Source organism: Xenia sp. Carnegie-2017, unplaced genomic scaffold (genome assembly GCF_021976095.1).
Source record: "Xenia sp. Carnegie-2017 unplaced genomic scaffold, XeniaSp_v1 HiC_scaffold_24, whole genome shotgun sequence".
NCBI lineage: Eukaryota > Metazoa > Cnidaria > Anthozoa > Malacalcyonacea > Xeniidae > Xenia > Xenia sp. Carnegie-2017.
In genome coordinates, this window is record NW_025813487.1 from 16,048,134 (window position 1) to 16,062,527 (window position 14,394).

The following is a 14,394-nucleotide window of genomic DNA, read 5'->3' on the forward strand; positions in this document are numbered from 1 at the left end:
AAAAGAGCACTTTTACCGACAAATATCAAACCAAAGAATATGAAAGACAATTCTTATTTCTCATTTTGCCATACTGTAATTTTTCACTAAGAATTTGCTCGTATTTTTGCGTTGAAACGAGAAAGATGTCAGTTGCCAACTTTGTTGATGAAAACATATCGATTCACCAATACATGCTAAAAGTAAAAACATTCAACAAATATTTTACTTCGGCAACAGAATGAAGTAAAACTGATAGAAAGACATTAAAACATAGCAAGCTTGTCGTTTTTAACTTGTAAGGTTTTTGTGCCCTTGTGCGAAGCAAACACGTCGACGAAGACATGCATTTAAACCCCGAATTGCACAAAAATAGCCGACGAAAACATTTAAAAGTACAACAATACGTAACCATACACCAAAGAAAGCATTTGTCGTCGAATTTATTGCTATTTGAAGTACTTTTTTAAATAATTTATAAATATTTCACGAACATACCTTTCTCTTTCGAAGCTTGGGGCATCATCTGAGTGAAAAGTGATTGACGTGATTAAGATCATTTTGTGGCCTGCTTTCATTTTTTATTGGCTGATTTTGATGAGCTTCTAGGCTATGATTGGCTAAAATCTGAAATTAGTTTTTGATCCATTTGTGTAAGATGGTACTATGAGCTTTTTTCTCACATCTTTCTTTGAAATGAAGATAGTTAAAACGAAAAAAGAAGTTTTCTGTTTTCATCATAAGCAAACAAACTTGTTCCAGATTAAGTACAGAGAAGTTTTTTTACTGGGCTTATAAGAATTCCCTTATATTTGTTTTGAACTTGTTGTAGTCTTGTCAACACCACGGTCAACGTCAACACTGTTTGTCAATGTATAACAACGTAGTCTTCCGTAAGCTTCCGATCTCTTTCCGTCGTGTTTTGGCAAGATGGCGAGCAGCACAGGATCTTGGCAAGTTGTTGGAAAAGATGGGAAAGCGAATAAAAACAGTGCAGGAAAAAAGAAAACCAAGGGAAAATCAAGTGAAGGAGCTATGCCTAAATTGGATATCAGACGTATGTTCCTTCAGGCCAAACACTCAGCTTTTTATTTATAAGCTAATCTAATCGCAAGGAGAATTTGGTTTTGATTACATCACGACACGTGGAACTTTACAATGATTTCTTTGTCTTTGTTATTAGCTCAGCGCTAAACGAATGCCTGTTTTTCATGCAACATTTATTAAAAAATTGTCTGAGGTGTCTTATCATGATTAGTTTTAAATATTTGTGCTTCATTTGCAAAAGAGAAAAACATGATATGTGTGTCAGTGTGTAACTGTGTCGCCTTGCAAAAGGTCAAAGTACACACCCCTGAATACTTTCATTGTGATAGTTTAATTTATATTATCATTATTATATAGTTTTGCATGTAATGATAAATGATCACAAGTTTACCATTATTGTTCAATATCCATGGTAGATGTTCGGTTTGAGTGGTTTACATTAACTTTCTTTATATATACATTGATGAGACTACATTATCAGTTATCACTTGTTAAAATTATGGTACTTTTTGATGGTTATTGGTTGTGTTCTTATATTAAACATGATTAAGTGAAGTTAGGGTGCTAGAATGCTAATTGGGGGGTGGGGTGGGGGTGTATATTTATACATTCAGTTGTGGGCAAGTTATATCTTTTGAATGTGATTTGGTTTTCTAAAGAAGTCAGTCAGGCACAACTGAATATATGAATAAACCCCCCCCCCCCCCAATTAACGTTCTAGCACTGTCCCAGGTTGCTGTATGTATATCATAATCTCAATGCTTTTTCTGTCAACTAAACCACTCGTGTTCGTAGTAAAAGCAATTTTGTTAAAAAAAATCAATTTGAAAAGATATGAATGACAATGTAATCAATTTCCCTGGAACGAAATTTGTATTTGAGCTACAACATAATAGAAAATTCCTGAAGTGTTATAATCATTCTTTTTAGCTCCCATACCTCAGTCGGAATCTCAGTATGCAGCTTTACATAAAAAAGAAAAGGAATCCTTTGTCATACCAAATGAGGTGTACAGTGATGACGACTCTGATACACATGTTGCCTCACGACACGAGCACAAGACAAAAAAAGAAAAAAAACAGCCAAAACATCACAAGGATTCACATTTAGATGCCAATGCCATTTTAATGGAAAGCTTGAAAAAGGTTAGAGCCCTTTCAAGAGCAATGGGAAGTTAAACAGATACATGGCAACCTTTGATGACTTTAGTCTGTATTTAATTTCAGTGTGATTCTTCAAGTTTGAAGGAGTTCATATCCCAGACTAATCGCAATGGACTGGTATGTATGTATGACTGGCCTTGAGACATGAAAGATGTTTACTGTGTTTGCACAGGCTTATGCAAACTGAGGAGACCTTTGGGAGAACTTAAGAGCAGATCAGTGATAGCCTGAGGCCCAAGGTTAAGGCCCCCCTGCATTATAGTTCTCACAAGTGAAGGTCCCATCCCCAAGGTTTGCATAAGCCTGCGCAAACACAAAAAATCTTTTATTTCTTTTATGAAATAACAATTATGCAAAACAGATAAATTTAAGACAGATGTTTTAATTTTTCCTCTAACTTGCATTTATGATTTATTTGCAAATCCTCTTTGATTGATTTGACTCAAATAGGTTTGCACAGGCTAATGCAAACTCAGGTATAAACCAATTGGCACCAGGGTTTCACTGTCAATACTTCATAATACTTAATTAAAGTTGATCAACATTTTGGGTCTACAATGGCAAATTGTTATTATGCTTAGGGTTTGCTAAAAGATTTGACAGCCTTTCTTCAAGGACAGTTCAAGCAACTTGGAATGGAGAGAGATCCAACTCTTGCAGCCTATGACAAAGGTTCCCTCTCTCTTATTTATTCATTTGCAATGGCAGCTTAATTTCTCAATGATACTGTGCACATATTCAATGTGGAAATAATTCTTTTGAAAAACGATTACCTACCTTCATACATAAAAATGTTAAATTTTATGTTGATTTATTGCATTGCATCTCATTCAACTTGTGATGACCGAATGTCATAACTAGGAACCAATGAAATTAATATGGAATTTCAAGGTTTCCTTAAGAGAGCTGTGTTTGTGAAGACTGATGACATCCTTAGACATTCCCCATAGTCCCTTTTTACTTCAATATAATCTTCCTTTGTTGTGTTTGTGAAGACTGAGGATATCCTTAGACATTTCCCATAGTCCCTTTTTACTTCAATATAATCTTCCTTTGTTGTGTTTGTGAAGACTGAGGATATCCTTAGACATTTCCCATAGTCCCTTTTTACTTCAATATAATCTTCCTTTGTTGTGTTTGTGAAGACTGAGGATATCCTTAGACATTCCCCATGATCCCTTTTTACTTCAATATAATCTTCCTTTGTTGTGTTTTTGAAGACTGAGAATATCCTTAGACATTCCCCATAGTCCCTTTTTACTTCAATATAATCTTCCTTTGTTGTGTTTGTGAAGGATTTCCGTTGTGTGCCATCCCTGATGATGGTGTGGAAGTAATTCTTCTTCAGCTGGAAGATTTTACGGAAGACGAAATGTGCCGTTTATTTTGGTTTTGTCTTGATGAGTTTGTGACAGAGATCAATAAAGGTTCGTTTAATTTTTCCTTAATGTACATAATATTAATCGTAACACGGTTTGTTTATATACACGTGAAAAACATGTGACTTGGACGAGATTTGAACTCGCACTTTCGGTATATTAGTCCGTCGCTCTACCTATTGAGCTACACAGGGATTGAAGACGAGTCAAATCTTATTTAAAATGCGTATGGACGAGAGATTCTCGCCACTATAGCAGTTTACTGGATGGCACCGTGTTTCGACTTTTTTCCAAAGCCATCATCAGAGAATATATAATATATTAATCCTAACATGGTTTTTAATATGCACATGAAAAACATGTGACTTGGACGAGATTTGAACTCGCACCTTCGAGAAAAACCGGCGGACTAGTATCCCACAGTATCCCCACGTGATCCTAAGTGGTAGTGATGTAAGTGTCTTCAATCCAATATGAGTCTTACGTATGTAATAGCATCCCCCAGTATCCCCCCGTGATCCTAAGTGGTAGTGATGTAAGTGTCTTCAATCCAATATGAGTATTATGTATGTAATAGTATCCCCAGTATCCCCGTGATCCTAAGTGGTAGTGATGTAAGTGTCTTCAATCCAATATGAGTCTTATGTATGTAATAGTATCCCCAGTATCCCCCCGTGATCCTAAGTGGTAGTGATGTAAGTGTCTTCAATCCAATATGAGTCTTATGTATGTAATAGTATCCCCAGTATCCCCCCGTGATCCTAAGTGGTAGTGATGTAACTGTGTTCAATCCAATATGAGTCTAATGTATGTAATTTTCCCACAAGGTAACGCCACATATGGTGTGCGAGCAATGATTCAATGCATTGTAAAATCTTTTCCTCGTGTTTTGATAAAAGAGCGCGACGAGGTACAGCGTTATGTCAGTTGAATCTTGTCGTTCTTTTTCCGCAAATCAACATTTTCTTAAATATTTATTTCGTTGCATTTAGTGCCTCAGTCTTGTGATATCAAAGGGGGAGAATTCTCGTGAGAAATTGTCGTTGCTTTGGGTGTTGGGACAAACTTCCAACAACGAAGATGTGAAAGAGAGATTAACTGGTAACATTGAGCATAATATGTAGTGTATTTCTTTTCAATGTTTTAACGTTGTAAGATCGTGATTAATTGTGTGTAGATTATGTTTTTTCTTGTTTCTGATCGTGACATCGTATGAACGATCATTGTTATTCAAATCTGTTATCATATCTGAGTAAAATTTTAGTCTTAATGTTTCGTCTAATATGTTTCGTCTTTTTTTAGTTTGGTTTAACTTACTTCTTCCTCTTATTGAACAAAAACATACTTCTAATTATATTATTGATCATCTTCAACTGACTTTAAGGTAAGTAGGTATATTCATCCTGAAACTCATCCTTGCAAGGCAAGCCATCCTCATAGTTTTGCTGTATATCATATTCTTTAACTTTGTTACAGTTTTGTATAACGTCTTTAATGAACTTCGTTATAATTTTGCATACCGTCTTTAACTTCGTTATAGTTTTGTATAACATCTTTAATTAACTTTGTTATAATTTTGTATACCGTCTTTATCTTCCTTATAGTTTTGTATAACATCTTCTCGTTGACTTCGTTATAGTTTTGTATAACATCTTTAATTAACTTTGTTATAATTTTGCATACTGTCTTTAACTTCCTTATAGTTTTGTATAACATCTTCTCGTTGACTTCGTTATAGTTTTGTACAACGATAAATGCAACAGTATCATTGATGTCTTTGTTGATAATTACATTTTTCTAGACTCGGCAAATCAGATAAATTTAATGAAATACCATTAAATGGCAAGCAATTTCAACGCATGATGGAACTAACACATGCAACAAAATATTCGCATATCCAACATCAAACGTAAGAAATATTATTGAAGTTTTTTGTATTGATATTTTCTATTAAATTTCTTTGTATGCTTTTTTTTTCTAGGCAACTACAATCTCTTTATCCTGTAATCAAAGTATGACATTCAGTTCTCAAACATATTATACATTCTCAATTATTTTGTATTTTTATGAATACTCCATCAATTGACTTCATCTACATCGTCTCTAGCGTAGTCAGCCTGTCTATGTTATCCCGCCTTGATAATCTTTTGTGTTCACTTCAATTACCTAGAACCCAATCTACTAGATATCCGACTCCGCCAAAATTCTATACTTACGAATAAGGCAAGCCGCCATCTTGAAAGGTGGCAAGACTGACGATATTTACGATTAATATCTGCTTTTGCCGAGTTTACGGCTTTTTCCGAGTTCACGGCTTTTGCCGAGTTTACGGCTTTTGCCGAGTTTACGGCTTTTACCGAGTTTACGGCTTTTGCCGAGTTCACGGCTTTTGCCGAGTTTACAGATTTTGCCGAGTTTACGGCTTTTGCCGAGTTCATGGCTTTTGCCGAGTTCACGGATTTTGCCGATTTAACGGCTTTTGCCGAGCTCATATACAGTTGCAAAGTTGGCATTCTAGGTTTGATATTTAAAATGTTTGATAGGATTGGGTTTTCAAACTTTCTTTTAGCTCATTTTTCATTTTGAGTTTTGCTTTTTGCCACTTTTCAAGATGGCGTCCTTGCCTCACTATTACTAGTTAGTTTGATAGAAATCAATGGCCTCACCTTGACGCGGTAGTTAGATATGTAGAGGAATGGGTTCTAAATCATTGGTTCACTTGCTACGAAAAAAACATATTTTTGAAGAGATGAATTATGATATTGTTCTGAAATTTACATAACTGGACCAAAACTTGCAACCTGGTCACACCACCGCTTATCATATCTTCCAAATCATTTTTTTTATTTAGGAATGCTCCATCGATATTAACAGTATCTTTTTAATCCACTATCCATTTTATAGGCAATCGTTTTCACCACTCGTTCATCTGAATCGTCATTGAGCAGTGTTTTCGAAGAGTTGTTGTGCACGCTGAACACAGAACTAGGTGAGAAATATCGAAGGGAAGCCCTGAGGTGTTTAATAGAATGTCTAAAGAAAGACAAAACGTGTCATTTGCAATGGAGAAAAACCTACACCGTTCATATGAAGGAGTCAAGGTATGAAAGTAAGAAATCTAGCGTAGTAAATTAAATAGTTTGAACCCGGGAGTATCGTTACATGTTTGTAAATGTAGATCGTCCAGGTTGGTATAGTCCTGAGAAGGACTGTTTTTGTTGTTGTTGACTGACGTTTCGACAACCTAAGCGGTAGTCATCTTCAGAGTCAAAAGACTCTGAAGACTCAAAAGACTTTTTTGACTCTGAAGATGACTACCGCTTAGGTTGTCGAAACGTCAGTCAACAACAACAAAAACAGTCCTTCTCAAGACTATACAAACCTGGACGATCTACATTTTCAAACATGTAAATCTAGCGTTATTCAGTTAAGAAATAAAAGATGTTTACTGTGTTTGCACAAGCTTATGAAAACCGAGGAGACCTTTGGGAGAACTCGAGAGAAGATCAGTGCAAGTCTGAGACCGAAGGTCGAGGGTTGCACATGCTCGAGAGTTTTCACAAACGTCTCCGAGGCTTGCATAAGCCTGTACTGACACGAAAAACGTCTTTCATTTCTTTTATTATAAAATAACAATAATGCGAAACAGACAAATTTTAAAACAAAAGTTTTAATTTTTTTTGAAATGTTATCAAGAATTTGCATGATTGATATGCAAATTCTCATTGATTGATTGGTTGATCGGAAATCGTTGTGCACAGGCTAAAGCAAACACAGCTATAGACCAATCACCGCACGCGTTTTATTGTTTTTATTTTATAAAATACTTTACTACATTTTATGTTTTTGTAGCATACTATTAAAGATTATCGTCAGTAACTGGAACTCAATGAAGTTAAATTATGAGGTATCTAATACAATTCATTCTCTTTAATCTGTCTCTCTGATATTTATTCGTCCTTCTTCACCATCGTTCTATTTTATTCACACGTCATCAATTACGTCATTGCTGCTGAATGGCGTCAATGGTCTTATCGCCTTTTGTCTTTCGGCTGGTTGTATTTTAATTTATATAATATATTTAATTATTATGATTATATTTTTTGGCAGATTCCTCAAAAGCATCTTTTGGAGACGTTGATCGAGTTTCAAGAGATCAACTTAGAACAAAACAAGAGGGAACGTTATAAGGTACATCGGGTTGATAATGAATGACTTGGGACCAATGGGGATACCGTGTTCGCTTAATGCACACATATCATATTTTTTTTATTATTTTTTTAGCCTGGCCTTGACGATTGTCAAAAATCATGCGAGGTACGTTATGTTTTTTTCATGATTTTCTATGGTGACAAGTTATATTTTGATATGTTTGTATCGCTGTTTGGTAACTATAAGATATAGAGGAAAGTTATTTTCTAACGATTCAGCTTTTGTCTCATATCATTTTCAATAACCTGCGATAGCTACATGGCTGTAATGTTTCAAAAATGTGTTTCATCTTTTTCATACTACGTAGGGACGTTTTTTAGTAATGTTAGGTAGCAATGATATTCCACGTTAAAGATTGATTAACCTCGATAGACTAACCCAGCATGAGTAACCATTGCAAAGCGCTAACTAAAGAAGATGATGGTCCACTAGTTGTTAAATATGCTATTGTTTGTTTTTTTTTGTGTAACTTGTATGTAATGTTTTAGTACTTTGGCCAAATGTTACCTTGTTAAACTATTTTCTGCCGATGAGAAGTTCTTTTTGAATGTCTGTGTATGAATGTATCATTTTGTATGTCTGTGTACGAATGTATCATTTTGTATGTCTGTGTACGAATGTATCATTTTGTATGTCTGTGTACGAATGTATCATTTTGTATGTCTGTGTACGAATGTATCATTTTGTATGTCTGTGTACGAATGTATCATTTTGTATGTCTGTGTACGAATGTATCATTTAAGCCTTTAACAATTTTACATGAGCTTGATTTCTCATTTAAAGTTTTAACACTTTTACATTAACTTGATTTATCGTATAATGTTTTAATTCAGATCCAATCATTAGAACCAATACATTTGAATCTCACGCTCGGCCAAAGAAACTAGAAACATTTTAAAAAAATAGCTTACTCTTACCGCGTGGTTATTGTGGGATAAAGGGGGACACTGTTTTGCCTTTTCATTTCTGTAGGAACTTCTTCATATGATATCCATTAATCCAACGCGCATGTCAAATCATAGTTCATCAGGAATGACCAGAATCTTTAAATTTTTATTTATCATCATCATCATCTGCGTCAGTGTTGACGTCTTTATAAATGACGGATATGAATGTAAGTTGGTCATGTGATCAATGACGGATATAAACGTAAGTAGGTCATGTGATGAATGTGCGTGCGTGTGTCGATTTTTAATGGGAAAGAGAAGTCGCGCACGTGGCCAAGTTTCGATCTCACGTGACCTTGTTAATCAGTGCCACACACGTCGAGGTCACGTGAAAGGTGAACTTTGAACATCATTTCGTTTAGGGTGATTATACCGTGTTCTACAAATAGACAAAATGGTTTCCTAATCCAATTTCGAACCTATGTAATCTTGTACTGTAAGATTAAGGATTAAGAGTACATTGTATCATAACAGTTTTTGTCTCCAAATACTATAATAGTATTTACGTCAGCTACATGTTATTTTATTTCTCTCTTTACCTCACCTTCACTCCCTTCATCTCTACCTCTACCCTCCCCCCTCATCTTAATTATACCCTCTCTCTTCTCACCCATACCCTTTGCCTCACTTCATTCACCCCTCTCTCTTTCTCTCTTTACCTTCTCCCTCACCTCGATCATACCTCAGCCCTTTTTCCTCCCACTCGCCTCACTCTCCTCCTTTCTCCCCTCGCTTTCTGTACTTGACCAAACTTGTGAAAATCATCGTCTTTTTAGAGGCGATTATCACGGAGTGAAGATTGTTTTTGTATTTGTTTATAGCGAGAGAATTTTGCGAGGACTCACGATGTTTAATTCTTTTATTTATATTAATATATAGACAGTAAAACATCGTGGGTTTTGAAGCAATATGGAATAGAAAATCTACTACTGAAGACTTATAATTATGGTATTTTGTACGCAAGTCGAATTAATAGGTAAATAGCTTTAACTTTGCTATGAAAGACAACATTTTGTTTCCTTATTCTAAATACTTGTGCAATTTTAACCGTTCGTTCCTCTCGTTTAGCTGGCTAGCAAAACATTTTCCCTATTGGTATAAAGCAGTGAGTGAAGTGGTTGGACCGACGTCCGATTACCTGATGAAACAACTTGGTGAAGCTTTACTATATGCGCATAACGCGACCGCTCCTGCAAGACAGTCTGTTCTTAGAAATCTACCGCCTCTCTTAAATAAGGTATTATTGGGTATTATGAGTAATGTGACCGCCCTTGCAAGACAGTCTGTTATTAAAATCTACCGTCTTTCTTAGATAAGGTATTATTGGGTATTATAAGTAATGTGACCGCCCCTGCAAGACAGTCTGTTCTTAGAAATCTACCGCCTCTCTTAGATAAGGTATTATTGGGTATTATGAGTAATGTGACCGCCCCTGCAATCTATTCAATGCTATAGCATACGGCGTAGTAACATAGCATCTTTTAATCACAGTAATTTATACTTAAAATCAACAATTTGACCTACCCCCTTGTTTTATTTCATTTAAAATACAGCGTTGTTAACTTAGGAAACAGTGCAAATCTCTCATTTTTTCATGAAATCTGTAATGGTACTGGGTTTTTTCATCTTTATGTTTTGTACATTAAGGTTGATCGCATTCTCTCGAACTTCTTCCACGCTGCGTTCACAGGTCTCCTTAAAATATGGGATTATTCCTCTCCTATTATTATAAAATACACGAAAATAGCGTGGAACGCACTCGCGATTTGGGTTCCACGCGTGGCATTACGTGCGCACGATGTTGCCTTTCAAAGTGGAATGTGGTTTTATGGCCTCTCGCCAGACTTTTTTGACGCCGTTCGAGACGGTTTACGACGTCTCATTCACGAAGTGATCACGACAGTTCCGCATATCTTGGCTCTTGTGCACGAGTACGTAATGATGGCCTGGGCTCTACTCGTCGCCAATCTCACCAAAGCTCTTTCCTGGATAATTTCACGCATTTAATGAAAAGGTTTGAAAAATTCAGTTTATGCTTACTTATATTTCGCTTATATTGTCTTGAAGAATGTCGTATTGTATATTTGACTGTCACATAAACATTTTCCACCCGACATTTTAAATAAGTATAATAGAAAACATACTCCAAAAAAACGTCATCTTGCGAAATCACGTCATCTTGCAAAGTCACGTCATCTTGCAAAGTCACGTCATCTTGCAAAGTTACGTCATCTTGCGAAGTCACGTCATCTTGCAAAGTCACGTCATCTTGCAAAGTTACGTCATCTTGCAAAGTTACGTCATCTTGCAAAGTCACGTCATCTTGCAAAGTTACGTCATCTTGCAAAGTCGCGTCATCTTGCAAAGTCACGATTCGAGGTATATTGACCAGAGATAAGATTTCTAAGCAATATTTCGACTTTATTTTACATTCTTGACTTGATCATGACCTTGAAATAAAGTCGACATTTTTATCATAGTGCCTCTCACACGTCGAGGTCACGTGAAACACGTGAAAGACGAACCTCACTTTACCTCACCTTACCTCAATCATCCTCTTTCCCTTCACCTCTTCTTCTACCCCCCTCCACCATAATCATCCACTCTTTAGTTTCTCGCCTCTACCCGCTGCTGCTCGCCTTTTCCCTCAACCCTCAGCCGCTCGCTTTTTCTTTCTACCCTCAGCCGCTCGCTTTTTCTTTCTACCCTCAGCCCTTTCTTTCTTTCCCTCCTTTCCTTCATCCTTTCCCTCTCCTCATTCCTTCCTCCTCAATCCTTTTCTTTTCTCATTCTCTCAGCTTTCTTCTCCCTCATTTCTCCCTCCTCAGCTTTTTTCTCCTCTACCCTCGGCCTCTTCTTCTCGGCATCTTTCTTACCCTCAGTGCTCCTTTTTCTTTCCTCAGCTGCTCCTTTCCCTCACCCTCAGCCTCGCTTTTTCTACCCTCAACCCTCCTTTTCTTTTCCCTCATGCTCCCTTTTTCTCAACCTCTCCTCTTTCTTTCCTCAGCTGCTCCTTTCTTTCTACCCTCAAACGCTCGCTTTTTCTTTCTACCCTCAGCCGCTCGCTTTTTCTTTCTACACTCAGCCGCTCGCTTTTTCTTTCTGCCCTCAGCCGCTCGCTTTTTCTTTCTGCCCTCAGCCGCTCGCCTTTTCCTTCTACCCACAGCCGCTCGCCTTTTCCTTCTACCCTCAGTTGTTAATATTACTCGAATCTTGACTTTACATGATAAAACTTTTATGGGTATGTTTTTTCAATTTACTGCCATTAAAACTTTCACAAATTATAGCAAGTGGTAGTACTTGCTATGTTTGTATGTATCTGGTGAAGAGCAGAGCTAGCTGTTGTGAAAAAATCGGTTCAGAAAAGTTGTCATGTTCGAGCTTGTGTTATTGAGTGTTTTCATTTGAGGTCATAGCAGCCATGCTGGTGTGCCAATTAAGAAGAATTTTAACGAAGTTCTTTTGTTTAGAACAACAATATGGCTGCTTTACCCATTGTTATGTCACGTGATCCTTGGGGGAGGAGTGAAAACGCTTTGTATGCAATATAACACAGTGATATTTTTTTTTAATAAATTTAGATGGAAATTATCAAAAGGAACTTGTTTCTAAAGATGGAAAAACTAAAGAAGAAGATAAAGGTTTTCTATTTATTTCATCGCATTGCAACGACCTTCACTTTCCCGCGATGTCGTTCGGTTATTACGAGTTCGTAAAATAATTGACATTTAACTTTACGTCAGTCAGTCGAGATTTTACAATATTTTCAAATAACCAGCAACATTTTTTTTTTTTGAAATACGAAGTTTCAAGGCAAGCGTTTTTTAATTATTTGAAGTCATTGCTTCGTTGAATAATCCGATCGTCTTCAATAATCTTTTGAATGATACCCATGAAATGGATACTAAGGTGATCATATTTCGATCGTCTTATCCAATCATGTAGTCAATGATCCATACCAAATGGTTGATAAGATGATCATATTTTGATCGTCTTATCCAATCATGTAGTCATTGATCCATACAAAATGGTTGTTAAGATAATCATATTTTCATCGTCTTATCCAATCATGTAGTCATTGATCCATACAAAATGGTTGTTAAGATGATCATATTTTTATCGTCATATCCAATCATGTAGTCATTGATCCATACAAAATGGTTGTTAAGATGATCATATTTTCATCGTCTTATCCAATCATGTAGTCATTGATCCATACAAAATGGTTGTTAAGATGATCATATTTTTATCGTCTTATCCAATGATGTAGTCATTGATCCATACAAAATGGTTGTTAAGATGATCATATTTTATCGTCTTATCCAATGATGTAGTCATTGATCCATACAAAATGGTTGTTAAGATGATCATATTTTTATCGTCTTATCCAATGATGTAGTCATTGATCCATACAAAATGGTTGTTAAGATGATCATATTTTGATCGTCTTATCCAATCATGCAGTCAATGATCCATACAAAATGGTTCTTAAGATGATCATATTTTCATCGTCTTATCCAATCATGTAGTCAATGATCCATACAAAATGGTTGTTAAGATGATCATATTTTTATCGTTTTATCCAATCATGTAGTCATTGATCCATAGAAAATTTTTGTTAAGATGATCATATTTTGATCGTCCTATCCAGTAATATACCAAATGATCCATATAAAATGGTTGTACATAACGATCATATCTCGAATGCATTATCGCATTAATCGTCATTCTGCTCAATCTCAAGTGGTTTGATGCTCTTGTGTTTGCACTTTTCATGCTGCTAAATAAACATATTTATTTTACTAACACTTGTAATAACAAGAAGCGGAAATCCTTGTGTGCAATTCATTAAACTCGAAGTTTATACATGTTACGTGAAATTTGTTCCATTTTAAAAATAGGAAAATTGTCCGGCCAGGTCGATGTCGCGGAAGGCCCTGCTCTAATTGATTTTATACGTTCATAATCATCCCTTAGGCTATTGTGATACGTTTCATGTTAAAGTTTAAACGCTTTCATACGTAATTATCTACATGATTAAATTTCTTTGAATGAAATAACGATGAATTAATTAAATGATGGCAACGATGCCACTTGTTTGGACATGACTCAACACTGTTTCTATTTAAGAAAAATTGTGCCAATTTTGACGTTAACGTTGCACGAAATACAGGCCCTCAAGCCGACTTCGCACTTCTCAAATGGTGAGCAAATTTTGCTTGCATTCAGAGTCATATATGAAATTGTGCACATTGTAAACAAGTCATATGTTTATCGCACTCTTGTCCAGCTTACTTTTGTCTCGTGTGCATAGTTGAAAGCTCGTTGTTTTTCTCCCAAGGTTTTGTAAACACGAGGCTATCTTGGGACGCTAGCTTGCTTAATTCTTACGTCAAATTATTTCCATGGTAAAATAAATGTCAAATCATCACCACGTTTGGTATTTTAAAGCCCTCTCTGTGAGTTTGAAAACTATGGGAGTATACGTAATTTCCTGCTCGTGCAAGATGAAACACGACTTTCGCAATGCGAACAAGAAGCATTTTGCTATATTTGCGGCCCGGTTCTTATTTGGGACATGTTCTTGTAATACGATAACCTGATTGGTCTATATTCGCCTCCTTTAAATCACGAGCCAATAATATAAGGGACCGCACCGTGCGCTCC

The 14,394-nt window shown here is 36.1% G+C and overlaps 1 protein-coding gene across 1 annotated transcript; it reads left to right on the plus strand.

Moving 5' to 3' along the window:
• The first annotated feature begins 891 nt into the window (after positions 1 to 891).
• LOC124450793 (transmembrane protein 214-B-like) lies at positions 892 to 13,600 on the plus strand. Its single transcript, XM_047001443.1, has 19 exons — positions 892 to 1,036; positions 1,957 to 2,171; positions 2,253 to 2,306; positions 2,771 to 2,861; positions 3,485 to 3,616; positions 4,396 to 4,478; positions 4,561 to 4,669; positions 4,871 to 4,952; positions 5,370 to 5,477; positions 5,550 to 5,580; positions 6,473 to 6,669; positions 7,421 to 7,475; positions 7,679 to 7,759; positions 7,853 to 7,885; positions 8,753 to 8,894; positions 9,607 to 9,703; positions 9,796 to 9,964; positions 10,375 to 10,741; positions 12,309 to 13,600. Exons 1-18 carry the CDS (start codon positions 910 to 912, stop codon positions 10,732 to 10,734), a joined length of 2,166 nt encoding a protein of 721 aa, XP_046857399.1. The 5' UTR covers positions 892 to 909; the 3' UTR covers positions 10,735 to 10,741; positions 12,309 to 13,600.
• The last annotated feature ends 794 nt before the right edge of the window (positions 13,601 to 14,394 follow it).